This window comes from Botrytis fragariae (assembly GCF_013461495.1).
Source record: "Botrytis fragariae strain BVB16 chromosome Unknown tig00000054, whole genome shotgun sequence".
Classification (NCBI taxonomy): Eukaryota; Fungi; Ascomycota; class Leotiomycetes; order Helotiales; family Sclerotiniaceae; genus Botrytis; species Botrytis fragariae.
This window is the reverse complement of record NW_023500993.1, coordinates 823,596-842,193: the sequence shown is the minus strand read 5'-3', so window position 1 is coordinate 842,193 and position 18,598 is coordinate 823,596. Positions and strand designations below refer to the sequence as shown.

The window sequence follows — 18,598 nt, the reverse complement described above, 5'->3', positions numbered from 1 at the left end:
GGGGCAAGGAGTAATACAAAAATTAAGTCATCATCTAAACCTACTCCCAGCTTTGTCATCAATAGTTTTATATCCCATGTTCTATTGCACATCTAACAATCTCGCCATCGACTAGAATTCTCTACTACCTTACCCGTACAACCCCCAGTTTCAATATCCCCGACTAGTAACTTCAATTTGTACTCTGTTGCATATCTGATTATCTTGGCGTTGATTTAGCTTCTGTGTTGGTTTTTTAAAATGTTGCATGTCTAATGGTCTTGGCATTTATTTAGCTTTTGTATCATTACATAACAGATCTCAATACCATGTCCTTAGTTTCGGTATCCCGAGGACTATGTTATTGAGTTCGCTCTTGATATCGTCATTTTTGTACTGTAGTGTATGTAAAAGTTGATGAAGTTATTTTATGTTTCTGGATTTAGTAATCTTTCATGTCGCATGTCGAGTTTTCTAATGGCTATTATGAAGATTCAAAACGAAAGCCACAGGATGAATGGATACAGTAGTAGATCATTAGTACTCATTTCATATTATCGTTCCATTGAGTATTAGTGCTACACGTCATTAGAAAACTTGATCTGATAAACATTTATTGCTATAAATTTAAGCTTCCGCTTGGATTTACAGTTTGCAGCTGGTGATACTGATTGGATCAAGATCGGCCCTTGCCGTCTTCAGACCGTGAGGTAAACTGGGGGACTAAACCTTATTTCCAGTATGTTTACTATGTTTGACAGGTGTAGAGTTTTATAGTTTGTTTGTTTAATGGCACAGCGGTTAGAGATAATGTAGATTATGATTACGCTCTGTGATTAGTATGTATGGAGGTTATATGGCAAGCTCTATGACACCGCAGTGAAAAAGATTGCTGAAGTAGAACGGGTTATGATGTTAGAGTATGTCAACCTCCTTAAATTCTTGAGCATGGGATCTTTGATCTTCTTCAGCGTTGATCTGAAGATCAATTTCGCGTATATAGTTTGATCATGAGGATATAAACAGAACTTGATCTGACTGATATTCGTTGGACTATTTCAGCTTCGCCTTATGACGGAGGCTTAAGTTTGCCGGGAAGCTTTATTGACATGTCAATATAAACTTTCCTACTGTGTATATCCTTCCAGAATATACTTATCAGATATAAGAGCTCCATCATGTACTGGGGATCTTCTCAGGTGTAAGTCACATATTGTTATGGTCTTATATTTGAGGAGCCTAAATTATCTGTGTAGAGATGATAGATTGATGAGAACGGAACATTATTATGATTATTAAAGGTAAATAGCAAGATGATCAACATCTAGTTCATAAATTCACATAGAATAATTGAGGAAGTATCATCCGAATTTACCAGATATAGTTTGGTTGCTAGGTAAAGATTTGGTGGTTGCCATGAGACCAAAAAAGTCTATCGTCGGCGCCAAATTTAGAAAACCTTTAGTGATGTCAACAACATTGACAGCTGCCACCTAGTAGATCACCCGATTATAGCGTTGTTTGTCTTTCGAGTCTTTCATACTCACCTCGCTGTCTTCTTCTCTTTCTTCTTCTCTCTCCGTCGTATGCGCTTTTGATTATTTTGATTTTTTCAACCTAATTATTTTACTGCATACTCTGACTTCTCACGGCTTTTATCTTTGAGCTACCAACTCATCGATACCCATCTATTTACCAACCTCTTACCTCTTACCTCGTACCTCACTTTATACTCTCAATCTACGTCGGCGTGCCGATTACCGTTCTAACATCAATCGTTGCAATGTCCTTCACAGATATCCTCACCTTCGTAGGCACAGCCCTTGTGGTTGCTGTCTGCTTTTACATAATCAACAACCCAATTGATACCGAGGTTGCAACTGTTGTCACCCAGATTGCCCCTCTTCTACCTATCATCAACTGCCCAGTTGTTATCGAGGCTGCACCTGTTGTCATCCAGGCTGCTCCTCTTCTACCTAAAATCAAGGTGCTTCCAAAGCCCCAAGCAGCCCAACTCGTTGCTTCTCCTTCTGTAAAGAAGAGAAACAGAGTTGAAGAGCTTGTTGGTTCATCCGTGGTTGCACCTTCTTCTCCAGGGAAGAAGAGAAAGACTTTTGTTAGATCGTCTTCTCCTTCTGTCTCGGAGGAAAAACCAACTTATAGAAGATCTTCTCGTCAAACACCCAAGGTCACTATTAGTTTGTCTTCTGTTGCTGGCGCGCAACTTCTCAAAGCCATCCAATCTGCCATCCCTCCCCCGGCTGATATTGTTCCAACTGAAGTTGCGTCGGCATATGCCGAAATCTCTGAAGTTGTTTCAATGGAAGTCGAGATGACAGATGCCCCAAAGATCTCTCAGCTGAAGTCCTGCTTCAAGAGCTCCTCTAATCGCTTTGCGAAAAGAGTTCGCTTTGTAGGACCAAGCAACGATTGTATCCGTGGTCAGATTGCCACTTACGTGGTTAAGAAGGACATGGAGTGCTTTCGTGAGAGATTCGCAGGGGCTAGGTCGATGCCCCACGAGAGCTTTCCTCTTATTGAGGAGATGGATCAGCAAGGCAACCCTACTGGATGGTTTTCTAAACGGGATAGTTTTTTCTATCCCCCAGAAGAACAGAGTAGATGGGACCGCTGCAAAGAGCACACACTGTGCAGACAGTGCAGAGAGAGTGTGATTGAAGGATTTTGCGATCCTGAAGTCGATTTCTCTGATGATGTGCTCGAGTCAGATGATCCCAATGCTCTAGTTCATCATGTCCAAAGGGACCAATATAGTCGATACAACTGCATCCTTCATGGTGGGAATTGATGCACTGTATCTGCTATTAACTACTAACCTGTGACCTGACCTTGGCCTTTCTTGGAATCCCCGGACTGAAGGTTAGTATCCTTTTCTTTTGTTTCATCCAAAATAGATGTGCCTAATAAGCCATCGCCAAAAAAATATTAAAATAAAGGCCTTGTTGGAATGGATTCTTGGATTGGTACCCCAATTATCTATCTTTCAAGGTATCACAAAACAATCACCAAAAAAGCGAACATCGCATCTTGTATATATTTATTTCCTTTGTCGTTATTTGGGGGATATGGGGGACTGGGGAGGGGGAGTTTTTCTTTTAATGGGATTAAAAATCCCATCTTGCCTTACTTTTGCTCGTTAATGGTTTACAGATTAGAGACATGCGAGCTGTGGTCGCTCGACTTTAGATCATAACTTTCGGAATGATTGGTTAGTTCAACTCCACTCTCTTTTGACATCTAAGTCAGTTGCTAATCACTTTGAAGTATCCCCAACGCGAACCCACGAACCATCGACGATTCCCCAATCCCAACGCCTACGACGATCGACTACGGCTTCACCACCATATTCCAGGAAAGGTTTCAGGTCACAGGTTAGATTATTATATTATCATATTAAATGATTCACATCACACCACGTCTCTACTTCTCACACACACCACTTCGTTGGTCAAGGCAGAATGCGCCCTCTGCTGCTCTCGAGACGACAAGCAGAGATTCTTTCTTGATCAACATTCGCCCACACCACCTTCACCAATTTGTTGTTCTACAACATCTTGAATTCGACCTCGCATCCACTTCGAACTTGCACATAATGGAGAATCTTTTAGGATCTCCAACGCATTCGATGGATCTATACTGTGCCCGTCCAGTTACTCGACGGGATTATTTTGACACACTTGACTCTTGTGGGAACGCTTGTCGAACACTTTTGCTTCGGTGATCTGTTCATGCTATACCCCTCGGTCTTGTGCTGTCTTGCTTTTCACTTCTTTTAGGAAGTGTTTTGGCGATATCTCCTTGGTTGAAGCTTTTCACTTCTATTAGGTTGTGATTTGGCGATATCCACTTGGCTTGGTTGGGTTCAGGACAGTCTCATTGGAAGCTCACTCGATGGGGCTTCATGAGAGCTCGTCAGGGGGAGGGAAAATGGTTCAATTCGATAAGTATATCCACTCGTCTAACTTCTAATTTGTCTATAGGGCGGCTAGCTTTGATCACACGTCCTCGTTCGTGCTAGCTGGGAACCCTCAAATGAGAAGCTAAGTGATCTAATCGATACGTTGAATTTTCGACATCAAATTTAGCCAGAGTAAGTGTGGGTTCCCTTTTCATGCTGGATACATTGCTAACTTCTTGACAGAAGATTCTGGATTCCTGTATGATGGAAATGTGTGAATTTCAATATTCGAGAAGGATTTATATTTTCAAGGACTGATAGTGGAGAATTTTCTGGCTTTAAGATATCGTGGTGTATATATTGGTAACAAAATGAATGTAAATTGTCTCATCTTTTTCTCAAATATGATATCGCTCAACATCTCTTTTTATGATTTTGAGCAAACACACTCTACATAAAATTCTCCATTGCACCGATTAATTGACTAGAAATCTAGAGTTAATAAATCTTAGACAAATGAAGTATATCGGTATGAGATGGTAGAAGATAATATCTGAAGTCAACAGAAGAATACAAAAGCCTTGGAAAGCGCAAATTGATATGCAAAGTAAGTATTTGGGATAGGACTTCAATTAAGTTTCAAGGTTATCAGAGACAGGAAGCTGTTTGAATTGCCCTTTTCCAGAACTTCTCCGTTGGACTAGATAGGAAGAGATATGGACTGCACAACTTATCGTACTTGCTCCTTCCGTATTCCAATACCAAAAGACATCAACTCTACCAAAGCCATAGCACACCTCTTCAACGCCATACACAAAACAATACAACTACAAACTCATAAAACAATATATTCTAAGTAAATACCCAGTCCTTTCACGAAAATAGATCTAAGCTTTTACATGGTTTTCGCTCTCTCATTACCATTCCGTGTTTTACAATTCTTCGACTTCCTTATGTGGAGCTTCATCTCTTTTATTCTTATTGACCGGTTACCGATAGACGAACCGATTACATCTCTCGAGCTGGAAATACTTGCGAGTATTGGTATTGCCATTCTGGTTTTGGGTTTGAGTTTCGTCCCCGTGGTGAAAGTTGGGGTAGTCGAGGGAGAAATTGGTTTGTGAGATCTCATCATCACAAAACAGATCGACGATCGAAAGATGGATTCTGGCGATATTGATCGAGCGCCGCTGGACGATGGAATGTTTCCAAATGATGAAGCTCCCCGAGATAGCCGAATCTGCGACAATGACAGATTGAATGAACGAGGCCGCTCGATCGCTAAAGAATGTGAAGATCTCGAAGTCCAGAAAGCGGAATTCAAGAAGCTACAAGAGGACCATAGAAGACGAGTCTATGAATTCGAAGAGGCAAAAGTAGAATTTGAAGACAAGGTATTGGTACATAAAACGCAAGTACATCAGATCGTAACTAACGCCTCCGGAAAGCTACGAACTTTCCACAAGACGGAATTAGAGAACGACAGAAAGCTAGAGTTACTCAGAGCCGAGCAATACAAATTCAACACAGCGGTCAAGGAGTTCAACAAGAGACTAGAGAAAACCAGAGAGGCGACAACACGTTTCAATGAGAAGAGTGAGACGTTGAGAGGAAAGTTGATGGCAGCTAAACGCAGGGAAAAGTCTTTTCTTAGAGAATACAAATCCAAGCAGAGATATTTGGTGGAGAGAGAACAGAGGCTTGATGCGAAGGTAAGCCTACTTGATTCTCATTGATAGTAAAAGAGCCGATTGTGACCTTTTGATCACACGATTTGGCCTTTCTCGAATGTTCGAACAAGCGTTCTGTTTGAGGTTGAGTCATTACGAGAACATCACGGCATTGACTTTTAAAATCATTACATATGTTCACGAACCAACCATCTCAGATAGTAAAATGCTTACACCCATCACTACAGCTCAAAAGCCTTGGAATAGAGGAAAAGTTTCTTGATCCAGATAGAGAAACATACGAATATTTGCCAAGCGTTCTTTCAGAAAGACAGGAAGAAAGAGAGGAATTGAGAGACAGTATAAAAGCGGAAAATGAAGCCTCAGTTTCAAGAGAGGGTTGAGAGATCAGGGCAAGCAAATTCAGCGAATTAAAAAAACTATCAAGTTATCTCAGTATAGGCTCATTGGAGAAATAGCATTTTGAGACAGCGTTTTTCAAAGTTTCAGAAAGTATTGCCACAATGAGAAATGATTAACATTTCAATCGGTGATTGCAGGTTGATGGTATTCTGAAAATTGAAAATCACAGAAACGAGAAATCCAATGGCGGGAGATAGAATGGGCGGACTGTCTTGAGAGGAAACTCGTGTTGATGTTGATGTATACAATGTTATCACAGATTGCGATCTTGAGGTCGCGAAAAAGAAACGTACACTGATTTTCACTATCCCGGATCCGGGAAAATCTCTCTGGGAGTAAATGCTCGGGCTGAATAGTAATTCTAAATGGTAAGTGAGCTATTGAATATCTACCACTTCACTCTACCTTCTTACAACATCCTGCGCATCTCCATTCTCTGTAACATACCAAGAATAACTAATCTCTGCCTTGATAAACTATCTGATAGTTGTTTGCAACGCGCATCAAGGATCTAGGGCGCCATGTACTTATTCAGCTGCTAGCTTTTTGAACTGCTACAAAAAAGAAATGAAGTGAAGCAAGCTGTAATACATGCAATCATAGTATCTTCTCCAAGATCTGTTCGCGAGTAAAATTTGTATTCAGATATCTCGAAACGTAATCATCACGATTAACTGTGTCTTGTTAGTATCTTTGATTACACAAGAAAAGATGTATGTGAAAGAAATTCAACTCACTGTATCCACCACATATACGTCTTTTACCTGTAAACTCTGATCTTCCATGAAGAACTCTCCAATTATCGAAAACTGTTGCTCGAGTATTAGTCATCGGGAACTTCATTAACGAATAGTTGATATACTCACTCAAAGCACGTCCAGGTACAAGTTGCGACCAATACTGTAGCTTTGGATCATTAACCCGATCATTATATGCTTTCGCCGCCTCATACCACTCCTGAGAGTATCCAGGATGAATCGTTCCCCTATCTGCCTCGTTCCACCTAACCTGCGACGCAGCACGATTTTTATTCATGGTAAGAACAGGGTATGGCCTATTTGGAGTGATATTAATGCCATCATTACCACTAGCATGCCAAGGAACTGATATCTTTGATAAAGCATCTTTGTGGCGACTACGAAGTAAGCGAGCGGCCCAGAAGCCGTCAACAAGAAGAGATTCACCACCAGTACCTTCAGTATGAGAAAGAAGATGAAACATCTGGAGGCCAGCGGGATCGGTGAAATAGGTTGTATCGGTGTGAGGACCAATGGCTTCACTAGTGTATGCGGTGTCTTTCATTGTAAGATCGGATGTGAAATCGTAAAATCCACCTACGTGTGTTAGTCAATGTGTAATGATTATTTGTATTACAGCGGCTGGGTTTTACCATAATGCGTTGGCCGAATAAAGGCAATGCGTTCCAGAAGCTCCTGAGTCTTTTCGGGAGATACTGGAACCCCATCTACGAAACAGAAGCCATAGTTGTGCTGAATAAAATTAGCAATGGATTATGTATGAGCTCAGAGTAAGTTGAAGATTTACAATCATGCGTGTCCACTTTCCTACGCCAGTTTCACTTGCCATAACTTCTTCATAGTTGACAGTAGGTGGATTCTTCCCGATAAGCGAATCCCAAAGAACAACTTCATGACTACTACAAAAGATGTCAGAAAATCGTTGAATATGATGATTGGGATGAAATTACTCTGGGTCAGGCATGGGAACTTCCACTTCTGCTGAATTATCTCCTCCCCGAGTCCCACTGACAATTGAAGCTTTAGGAGACTGGAACTTTGTTGCGTCGCGGTAAACCTGATGTTTGTGGAGCCACTCCCATGGGTAAACAGTAACATGATCTGACTTAACATCATTATCTGTACCATCCAGCCCTGTGGAGTGTTAGCAATGAGAAGAAATGCAGAAAAAAGTGCGTACATGTTACTTCAAGGCCCTCCTTCTTGGCCTTGTTGATAGAATCCGGTAGAACTTTGAGGTCAGACTAATGAGTTGTCAGACCATAGCTCATAACGGTCATTGGGGTATTTACCGAGAAAATGTCTACTTCTCGCTGCATAGTATCAGGACGTCTGCACTTGGCACAACGACAATTGTCTCTAGGATATGATCAGAGTAATTCTCAAGAAGAAAATACATCGAATGTTTATTCATATCCTGTCATTTCTTACCTCAGCCATCGACGCGGACTATAAACATATTAGCGCCCGAAACCAGGAACAAACTTGAATGAGTGAACCTACACAGAATCCGGCCCTTCAGCAAAATTAATTGGCATGAATGCTCCATTATCGAGCAAACGAAGATTCTCTCGATAACCTTTTCCTAATTTTGGATGAACGATCTCTTCCCCTAGATCAGCGGCCGAGTTTATCAACTCTTGGTTTGCCTTTTCCTGAGCAGAAAGCTCAGTACTGAGGAGAGGCCGTATAAAGGTTGGAGGCCGAGTTTTCTTTCGCAAAGGGACAGGTGGGCCGTGGGAGGCATTGAAAACAAACTGGCCATTGGAACGCTTATATGAAGAGTACGCATTGTCTTGAACTTCAGGTGAACGCGAAGTAGAAGTTTGGGAATACAGACCCTTTGTACGCGTGTTGTCTTCAACTTTTGTTGATAAAGTGGGATCATGACTTATCTTAGGTCCACTACTGTAACAGCGACGAGGAGCCAAACGACTGACTCGTTGGGCCCGGATGATGGAGCGATACATGTTGGCAAAGTTTCTAGTTGCTTTATATCATGATAGTTCCACGGAATATCGTTGTCAAAATGGATTTCCTCGAAGCTCTCATCTTGTCATATACCTTGAATGTGTTCCGGTGCCCACCATTGCCTCGGCTCAGATTGCCGTGTGATAGGAATATGGTACTTGATAGGTAGCAGAATTGACATGTCACATCTGGATGTTTATCTTTTGATGGACAGCAATAGAAGTCTTGTTAGATTCCTCTACATTTATGCTATTTTAATAAATGATCTGTAATTATTAAAAGTCCCTGCCTGCAAGTATTCCGATAGATGCACAACGTTCAGCCAGCCAATGAACGGAATAAAGTATTTCCAGTACCCCTGCCCCAAGCTCCCACCTCATAAATAATAGATATGAACCTCCTTCCTATCGATAATCTCACAATTCCACCATGCGCCATAACCACTCTCACTAAATTTTCCAAAAATTCACCATGTCTTCCGAAGACGCCCGCTATCGTACTTCGACTCAATATCGTCACTGGTCATACACACCGTCCGCCCTCCGTTCCCTGCGCGAAAGCACAAATGCCTTAGCCACAACCCAAGTTCGAGATGCCGTTCGACGTGCCAGAGAAGCTCGTGCTGCATCCTCAAATGATAATAGTGAAGCAGAGAACAGCAGGTCTGCTAGCACTGCTCTACCGGATGGAGATGTGGATTGTTTGACGGTGGATGAGGAATTGAAGTTGTTGGATTATTACTGTAGACAAACGCTACAGCTGGGAGACCATTTGGGTGTGCCGATTGAGGTCAAGGTATGTTCTTCTCTTGCGGAGATTCTTTGCTTTTAGTTGACCGGCCACTTTTCCATACGGAATGGTGGTAATGTCTGCCGAATCGCAATATGCGCAACTTGTCTTTGCTCAAAGCATCCCTAACATCTTTTTCCACTCTAGGCCACAGCAATCCAATACATCCGGCGTTTCTACATAAGTCACAGCCTAATGACCTACACCCCCACGACCATCCTAAAAACCGCCCTTTTCTTCGCCACCAAAACTGAAAATCACTATTTCCGTATCACCAGATTCGCAAGCGACATAGGCAAAACCACCACCGAAGAGATTCTCTCCTCAGAATTCCTTCTAACCCAAGGCCTCCGTTTCCAATTCGACATCCGCCACCCCTACCGCGGTCTCGAAGGAGCCGTCATGGAACTCCTCGCCATCTCCACCCACAAAATATCCATCCCCGCAGAATTGGAATCCCAACGCCCCGAAAACATGCACAATTTAATACTAGAAAGCCATGGACACGCACGCCATTATCTCAAAACAAGTGCGCTATTATGCGATTCCTATTTCCACTATACGCCCTCACAAATAATGTTCGCATCTCTCTATCTCGCTTCCGCCCCTTTAACTACCTTCTACCTCGCTCTGAAATTCTACAATCCCTCGAATCCGGATACAAACACCGCAACATCAACCTACCAAAAACTTCTCACCTTGATAAAAAATCTCGCTCAAATACTCTCCTCAATCCCCGAGGAACAAACTCCCGAACAAAGACAAGAAATCCAAGCCTTAGTCAAGAAATTGAAGAAATGCAGAAATCCCGAAAAAGCAGATCTAGTTGGACTACAAAAAATGAAAAGGGAAGGAGTAGAAGGCAAAGATGGAGAAGATGATGAGAAGATTATCAAGAAGAGAAAGATGGAGCGAGAGCAGAGGCTAAAAGAAGAGCATGATTTATTTGGCGGGAGTCTGAAATGATCATCTATCAATGCGGAATACTATAATAGGTTGGGTGTAAATAAAATTCTAGCGGGGTTGGCGTTATCCGAGCTGGTTACAATGGAAAGGGTTGGTGCATATGGAAGAGGGGCGTTCATTGGAAGATTTAGTGCTACATGGTATCATCTCTGCCCAGAAGGCCATATTTAGGATGATTTGTGCTAGAATCAAGTTCAAGGAACAACATCATGATAATATTGAAAAGGAAATTTTCATTCATTCGTTGATTTGTTAAAAAGTATCTTCTCTAGCTATTGATTTCCACCCTCAGATTCTTTCGTGCATGTCCATTCCGCCCGCTATGATAAAAGCAGTTCATATCTGATATTGTGTTCGCAAATAATAAGTAAGTAATATCCTATTCTCCATCAATCCCCATCCATCTCCATCGAAAAAAAAAGTAAATAAAAGAAGGAAAAATAATAACGATACTTAGCAAGATAGATGAATAATAAGCAAAAGATGTGGCGGCTCTTGTTCGCGTTGGAATATTCACAGGATGAAGATACCAACTCGCACGAGTGGCTTCCAACCATCAGAATCCCTCCGCAATGCGAAGCAAGCCCATCATTCTTTTCGACCCTCGCACTCATTCTAGTAATTTGCATCGTCTCCAATTTTTGCTCTAATCCTCAATGATGACCACTTGTGCTTCAGCCCATGGCAACTCAAGTTCAAGGACCTCGGTGCAAGTGAGATATTCGATTTCATCAGCATTCCCACCGGTATCACCCATCAACTCGTTGATCAACAAACCCTTGACGTTCTCCGAGGCATATTTCTTTAGTATATTCAACTGCAACTCAACCTGGTCTTTCTCCCAATGCCCCCATTCTCTGGTCTCTGAGCCGGCTCTGAATGGTTCAATCATTGTCATAACATCGTCGATATTTAGATACGCATCCCCACCTTGAGCAATAAGTCTATACATAGTCTTCTCCACGCAGCGATTTTCATGTAGTCGAACCATCTTGCATTGGCGCAACTGTTGAGAGAACCAATCATGCCAGATCTGCACAATGATCCACATGTCAAAGGTCGATTTATTTAGATTATTGATGCTAACTCTCACATTTTCCTTCACGAGACAGCTCTGGAAAAGTGCATCATTGACCTTGAATCTCATGTCTTGGAGATCGTCGACTTTCTTTTGAATGACGCTGCCAAGATCGGGACCCATTCGATTCTCCTTAGTGAGCCATGGCCAGGAGGGGTATTGTCCTACGATGTGAATGAGGGCTTCCTTGAAGATGGGAGCGCATTGGAGCTTGTATGCCAAAAGCAGGAAATGAGGAGGGTTGCGACGAATGGATGCGTATAGGCTACGTCCTAGGGAAAGGAGAGATGCAACTATGTAAGGTCTGACAACCTTCGCTGAGTCATAGAGATTGGCGATTTTGATTAACAACATGGACTGTTTTGCTGCAGCTGTAACATTCGTTGTTGAAATGGTAGGAGGACAACCGAAGTAGCATAGAAAAAGGGAGCGGTAAGCATCGAGGATTGTTTGCTCAACTTTTAGAGGGGCTAGCTTTTGACATGTTACATTGTTGATTGTCTTTTCTGTGGTGGGAATGACTGTCTGTTCAACAACATAATTGTTAGACGGTTCTTTGACAAATGGATCAATCTTGGATTGCTGCTTCAAAAGCGAAATTGTAGCTTGCTGTGCTTCTTCGGTTTTTATCTCATGCCCCATTGGATTCTCCATGGAGATAACAACCTGAAGTTGTTCTTCGGGTGAGATTTTGCGACCTGGTGGCACTTCAATTTTCTGTAATTCGATGCGTAATTGCTCGTCAACCTTTTCTTCTACATTCGAGAGGACTTCAACTTGTCTTTCTGGCGACTTGTTTTCTGGAAGACTTGGCGATATCATCTGTTCCTCGGATTCAATCTCTGCTTTGATAGGCGTATCAGCTGTTGGAATGATTTGATCTGCAAGGACTGGCTGGGGGATTCTGTCAATCTGTGGACCCTGAATCACCATCTGGTCTGTATCAGTTTCAGCTACCACCTTGGTGGGACTTGTAGGCGGTGTTGCAACTTGCTCCATCACATTATTCTGGGCTTGTAGATCAGGTTCGGCACTATTCAATTGAACAATGGTATCTTCTTGTAACTTGATGTGATTCTCACTTCCTTGAGATTCACTGGCTGATCCTTGGATGGGTTGAAGGGCACTTGGCAACGAAAGGAAGCTGAAGATATCCAAACCAGGAGATACATGAGGATCACCCATTGTATTTTCCATTTCAACGTCATCGCATGAGCCATCATATTGTGGCGGAAGGCAGGACGATTGACGCGAGTAAAATGCATCATTGCTTGGAACAGAATGACTATTTTTGCTGATACTGGAGGTAGTTTCGGCTGCGACCGTCTGAGATTCCTCGAACATTGTAAGTCCCTGCAGATATTAGCCGGCCTGTTCAAATTCGTAGTACATCAACACGGATAGCTTGAGGGAGGGAAAATACCCACCAAGCGATTCAATACCCAGTGGTTGCGATCAGCCTCAAATTTCAGTTCAAATCTATATTTTATACCGCAGTCTGCAGTAACAGCAGCAGCTGTAGCTGAATCTGCCTCATCGAAAAAATCTCCTTCAAGTTCCTTTTTGAACCAAGATGAGGCACGCTTTAAAATATACGAGTGCATTCTGAATGAATACCTGGGATTCTTGTCGAGAAGTGAGATGTATACATCGGCATCTTTATCTGCGAATGGCTGCGAAAGTTTTGTTAGATGCACATTTGAGCGGATGATGACTTCTTGAGGGAGGTTATCATCTGGTTCTTGGCTGAACTCGACAAAAGTTCTTTCTCGCTCAGCAGCTCGACTTCTTGAATTCGATGCCCGTGGGCCTATCGAGAGGTTAGTCATTCTGTATTTGGTATTTGGATGGTCTCCAGTGCAAGTTCTGGATAATAAGATTGTCTGCATACCTGGACAAGGCTTTTTGGATGGCTGGAAATGCTCATCATCAGAATGAATCTCGATTGGATTGTTCTTCATTGATCTCTTTCTACCGTTCTTGACAGGTTGAGCTTTGAAAGCATGATTGCCGGGGTCACCAACCTGCATGACCTGCTCACCGCGCTGGTATTGCTTACGAGAGGCCTTTGGAGGCATGACTGTAGAATTGGAGTAAAGTTATCAATAATTTGAAGGATGTAAACAATAAAAGAATCTAGATGGCAAAGCAAAAGATAAGTTGATAGAAAGAAGTAAGAGAAGCCGATATAGATCGACGGAGGTATGAGAGGTAGAGGTTGTAGTTGAGGAAGATTGAAAGAGGTGGAAGTGGGAAAGTAATAGATTGAAAAGTCTTCCGTTTCCACGCTAAGGATAGTGAATAGAAATGGCAGGAAGAGATGAGGGGTATTGGCTTTTGGAAAGTGAGATATATCGGAGTATGTTTTGACGAGAGCGGCAGCAAGGTGAGAAAATTGGCAACAACAGAGATTGTAGACTCAGGTTTGTATGTATCGAAATATTTCCAGAGGGGACTTTCAAATGTGTGCTTGCTTTGATAGCAATTGTATATCAGCCAGGTTGTTGTAGAATGAAAAGCAGAAAGATATTGTAGAATGTGGGTTTGCAAGTTGTGAGTTCAAATGTGAATTGGCCAAGATTTTGTGGTTCGATATATTGACGAAGAGGAGTCTTCAGCTGGACTTGCACCAAGTGAATATTGTAAAAATTTGATAAAGTCGTGGAAATGGAAATTAATTGACCTTGATATTGTTTCGCTGTGGTGTATATTCAAGAGATGTCCTCAAGTTCCCTCAAAACTATCAAATTACTCTCCTCCCCCAAGAGTAGAAGATAGGTATGTAGCAATCCAGAAGTCGTTTGGGTCTTTGATCTGACGAAATCTAGGGACTATCAAACCTCAAGAAAGGGCACTCAGATGCATTCAAATTCCCCCAAAAGTACAAACTGTATGTTACAAATGATTCTGAGAATATCGAATGATTCATGCTAGAATTCAGATGATGTTAGAAACTCGAATAGATGAAATATGCAACGAGAAGTCATTTTTCTTCTGCATGAGTATTTTGCAAGGCTAAATCCCGAGAAGATTCGTAAGGGAAGGAACTCACGAGGGAAATTTGGACTAAGAAGGTGCACCAAGACTGCACTTTGCTTCCAAAGAGTATATACACTTATCGCATTTGGGATACGGACACCAAAAATGCATGAATTTCCTGTCCAAAATAACACCGGAGGGGTATCAATCAAATTTCCAAATATTCGACCCTAACTAGAGTTGAGATGTAGAGTAAAACAAGAACATAAAGCATATTCCACGACGAGCCGGACTTCCCATTCTCAAACAGCAGTTCACTCCCTCGCCTTAACTTTCAACAACCTCTCCGCATTCTCAAACGCAAACCCCCTCATCTCCGCCGAATCCTCCCCCCAAAAAGTCCACTCTGAGCCACCCTCTTCACAAACTCCCTCCCCGTCCCATTCTCCGAAAACGGATAGTCAACACTAAACAAAATCTTATCCTTCCCCTTCGTCTGCACCAAACACGCCAACGGCGCCAACGAAAACATCCCACTAGTAGTAACCCACAAGTTTTCCTCCCAAACCTTTTCTAATCCTCTTTCCCTTCCCCACCTCGCCGATACCTTGAATATTCTCTCCAAGTTAAATGGCAAAAGCTCCCCCATATGTCCCAACACTATTTTCAACTTCGGGAACCGATCAAATACCCCCGCAGCATACAGACGCAAAAAATGAAGCCCAGTATCGAAATGCCATCCTAGCCCCAATTGCTAAGCGCCATTGCGATCCCCTCTGGATAATTCCCACGGTATTTGCTCATATCCTTTTCAGCTGTGAAATTGGGATGGATATAGATGGGTACATCTAAAGCACTAGCGGTTTCAAAAATACTCCAGAATTTCTCATTATCGTAGAATTCGCCATCAAGATGATTATCAATCAACGCACCCACAAAGCCGAGTTTATCAATGCAGCGGTTCAACTCTTGAGCTGCTTCTACAGGCGATCCCATAGGCAGAGTTGCGAAGCCTTTTAGGCGGGTCGGATTTTTGGAGACAGCAGCTGCGAGTTCATCGTTGATTTCTTGACACAATTTGAGAGGAGCATGATCCATAGGACCATGAGAAAGGATTTGTAGAGAGATGTTTCCATCATCCATGTCGTTTATACGTTCGTCGTTGAGAGATTTTAGTTTCCTAGTGATCTGAACTGGGAACCCTGCGAATGGATCAGGGGTCCCGCTTGCTTGCTGGGCGGCAAGAACCGCGGAGGAAAGAAAGTGTTCCTCGAGGGTGATTAGGGGTAACATTTTGAGTGATCTTTGAATGTTTGGTCTAATTCTTGGAAGGAATTGAAACATCGTGTTCTAAATTCGTTGGTGAGGAATGTTCATTGAATACATATAGAAAAGGGTGTGAGATGACGTGCAGTAGTCACCTTCGGATTTATTCTTGTACTTAATTTATCTCCGGATCGCGAACGGATATACCCATTACCTACTCCGCAGGCAATTGGAAACTGCAAATCCGTAGATCTTCCCACTTTTGAATCAACATGATCTATTACTAGGGGTATAATCTAGGTACTGATAGAGAAGAAATACAAAAGTTTACGGAATGTTTATCGCTGCTTCATCCGTGGGAAAGTTGTAAATGGACCACCTATAGCGCAACTGTTTTCCCACTCTTAGCACTTTCCCTAGCTGCCTCAATAATCCTCAAAATATCTCTAGCTTCGCTTGCTTTCACTGGAACAGCATCTTCGCTGCCACTAGCTATAGCATCGGCAAAGCCTTGGTAAAGAGCAGCATAAGTTTGCGGAGTCACGTTCTTGTAGGTGCTGCCCTTAGGTTTTCCATCCTCGAATACCACTAATTTTCCAGACCTATCTTCTGATTCGATACCAAATTTGGCATCACCAGGCTTGAGACCGGCTTTCAATTGGTCTTCTTGAATATCAAGGTGGTATTTCTTAAAGCTACCCTGCGATCCTCGAACCCAGTATCGTAATTGCTCTTCTTCCACGCACAGAACCTATGAATTGATCATTAGCGATGTTCAGTATATCAAGAAAAAGCTGTGACTAATAGCAGTGTTCGATGCTTACCCCAGCCTTTGCAGTTACCAATGGACCCTTCTCGCCATAATTCAGCATTACGGTAATACTGTCTGGTTCTGCCGAGCCATCAGCTCTTTGATTCGTGAAGATTGCTGTTACTGTCTTTGGTTGGCCAAATAAGCAAAATGCTTGATCAATCAAATGTGTTCCTAGATCATATATAACACCGCCAGCATCCTCCATGGTCAATGTGCCCTTCCAAGTTGCGGGTTTCTCGCCCTTGAATCTGTCAAAGTGTGTCTCAAATTCGACCACTCTTCCCAATAAACCATCTGCCATCAATTTCTTGACCGTCAAGAAATCAGAGTCCCATCTTCTATTCTGGTATACGCAAATGAACTTTCCAGTTTCTTTGGATATAGAAATAAGCTCTGAAGCTTCCGCGGATGTGGGAACGAATGGTTTCTCTACCATAACATGTTTACCAGCTTGTAAAGCGGCTTTCGTGAACGGGAAATGTGTCTCGGGAGTTGTGGATATGATAATGATGTCAATTTCCGAATCTGCAAACATAGCATCTGCGGAGTTGTAGATTTTGGCTTCTGGATGATCTTGGGCGGCATTATCGTTTGGTTTAGGTGTTCGTTGAACAATTGAGTGAAGGGTGAAGGATGGAGTAACAAGAATGAGCGGAATATGGAAGACCTTGGCTGACAAGCTACAAGCTTCAATTAGTACACATTCGACAGCTTTCGAGGAATTATACAAACCCGTAGCCAATTACTCCAACATTGTATTTCTTATCTGCCATATTGATTGAGATGAGGTATTTAAAATCGAAAAGTACAGCAAAGAACAGAGCCCTCAATGATGCGATATAAAGAGTTTGAAATATAGGAAAATCGACCCCTCTTTATAACTTGTTGCCCCTCATCCCGTCATGATGATTTCTCATTCATCCTGCGGAGGTGGAGAGCCAAGGGAGCTCTCAGAAAAAGCGCCGGAGTCACCCCGGTCGGACTTTCCTAAATCGATTCGCCGACATGTGATGATTGGTTCGTTTCAATATTTTTTCTAAAAAGGAAGGGGAACAATGACCTCAGTACTCGTATAGGAAGTGGCCTTTTGTGAGGGAGGTATGATAATTCTCTATGATCTTATTGTATCAACGGTATCATCGAAAGAATCAAGAGGAAAAACCAAAGCCCTCACAAACTTTGGCGATTACGGTGTCATGATACCAACCTGCAACAACTAGCATGTGAGCCACCGGAGGCATCACTACGTGATCGTGGGTATGATTAGTCTTATTACCCTAGAACTGGATTTCCGGTGATAACGTATCTTACTCGAAGTTGAGTTTGAAGTCATGACTCTTTCTCAGTCAATCAAGACCATAGTTTTTAAAATATGACCTGAAAACCGGAGATGTTGGAACTCGATGAAAGCTCCTGGAATTTCATAACTTCAACACAATATCTCCCAACTAGGCGATTGTAACTGATCTTGAGTCACAAGCAAAGGAGCATGTGAGGCTTCCGTACAGAATCTGCGTTAGTCGAGGTGAAAACTAGGATTTGAGGACATATCGGAAGCTTTCTAATGTCTGTGTACGGCGCTGTTGTGGTACTGAGAGATGTTACGATTGTGCACAAGGAAGCAAACACCTGAACAGATCAAGAAGGCCTGGGTCTCACTGGGTGAAGTACATTGTAGTTCATTCTTGTTTGCAAGCTTCCTGATCGTCTTCCACTTGCACTATATCTGTTTTTATATGCTGAATCGATTTATTCTAAAAGATTTTTCGTGCCCTACCATCGAGAATCACGAAAACATTAGACCATGAGATCTAGCTTTGGATACATTTCACACACAGGGCAACTTGTGAACTAAGGATAATATCGAGGACACATTGGAGGAGGTGCGGAAAAGCAAAAGAGAAAGGATGAGAAACATATGAACGACAGTATTGCAGTACTTGATATTGAAATCATCTAACAATGCGACTTGGAGAATTTCCTCGG

The 18,598-nt window shown here is 42.4% G+C and overlaps 7 protein-coding genes across 7 annotated transcripts; 3 read left to right on the top strand and 4 right to left on the bottom strand.

Annotated features, from left to right (window-relative positions):
- Positions 1–1,762: 1,762 nt before the first annotated feature.
- Positions 1,763–3,558, top strand: Bfra_005036 (uncharacterized protein; the record flags this gene model as incomplete). Its single annotated transcript, XM_037335424.1, has 2 exons — positions 1,763–2,725; positions 3,265–3,558. 2 exons carry the CDS (start codon positions 1,763–1,765, stop codon positions 3,556–3,558), a joined length of 1,257 nt encoding a protein of 418 aa, XP_037192519.1.
- A 1,500-nt stretch (positions 3,559–5,058) lies between these two features.
- On the top strand, positions 5,059–5,972 carry Bfra_005035 (uncharacterized protein; the record flags this gene model as incomplete). The annotated part of the gene is made up of 2 exons (XM_037335423.1): positions 5,059–5,610; positions 5,817–5,972. 2 exons carry the CDS (start codon positions 5,059–5,061, stop codon positions 5,970–5,972), a joined length of 708 nt encoding a protein of 235 aa, XP_037192518.1.
- A 616-nt stretch (positions 5,973–6,588) lies between these two features.
- On the bottom strand, positions 6,589–8,719 carry Bfra_005034 (putative trimethyllysine dioxygenase protein; the record flags this gene model as incomplete). Its single annotated transcript, XM_037335422.1, has 10 exons — positions 6,589–6,665; positions 6,729–6,800; positions 6,858–7,325; positions 7,382–7,481; positions 7,537–7,648; positions 7,700–7,883; positions 7,930–7,993; positions 8,042–8,108; positions 8,181–8,198; positions 8,253–8,719. 10 exons carry the CDS (start codon positions 8,717–8,719, stop codon positions 6,589–6,591), a joined length of 1,629 nt encoding a protein of 542 aa, XP_037192517.1.
- Positions 8,720–9,191: 472 nt separating this feature from the next.
- Bfra_005033 (putative cyclin ccl1 protein) lies at positions 9,192–10,475 on the top strand (the record flags this gene model as incomplete). Its single annotated transcript, XM_037335421.1, has 2 exons — positions 9,192–9,515; positions 9,657–10,475. The coding sequence occupies 2 exons, from the start codon at positions 9,192–9,194 to the stop codon at positions 10,473–10,475; spliced, it is 1,143 nt and encodes a 380-aa protein (XP_037192516.1).
- Positions 10,476–11,121: 646 nt separating this feature from the next.
- On the bottom strand, positions 11,122–13,631 carry Bfra_005032 (uncharacterized protein; the record flags this gene model as incomplete). Its single annotated transcript, XM_037335420.1, has 3 exons — positions 11,122–12,906; positions 12,981–13,363; positions 13,445–13,631. The coding sequence occupies 3 exons, from the start codon at positions 13,629–13,631 to the stop codon at positions 11,122–11,124; spliced, it is 2,355 nt and encodes a 784-aa protein (XP_037192515.1).
- A 1,271-nt stretch (positions 13,632–14,902) lies between these two features.
- On the bottom strand, positions 14,903–15,825 carry Bfra_005031 (putative 2-amino-3-carboxymuconate-6-semialdehyde decarboxylase protein; the record flags this gene model as incomplete). Its single annotated transcript, XM_037335419.1, has 2 exons — positions 14,903–15,192; positions 15,324–15,825. The coding sequence occupies 2 exons, from the start codon at positions 15,823–15,825 to the stop codon at positions 14,903–14,905; spliced, it is 792 nt and encodes a 263-aa protein (XP_037192514.1).
- A 352-nt stretch (positions 15,826–16,177) lies between these two features.
- Positions 16,178–17,385, bottom strand: Bfra_005030 (putative oxidoreductase domain-containing protein; the record flags this gene model as incomplete). The annotated part of the gene is made up of 3 exons (XM_037335418.1): positions 16,178–16,549; positions 16,623–17,292; positions 17,345–17,385. The coding sequence occupies 3 exons, from the start codon at positions 17,383–17,385 to the stop codon at positions 16,178–16,180; spliced, it is 1,083 nt and encodes a 360-aa protein (XP_037192513.1).
- Positions 17,386–18,598: the final 1,213 nt, after the last annotated feature.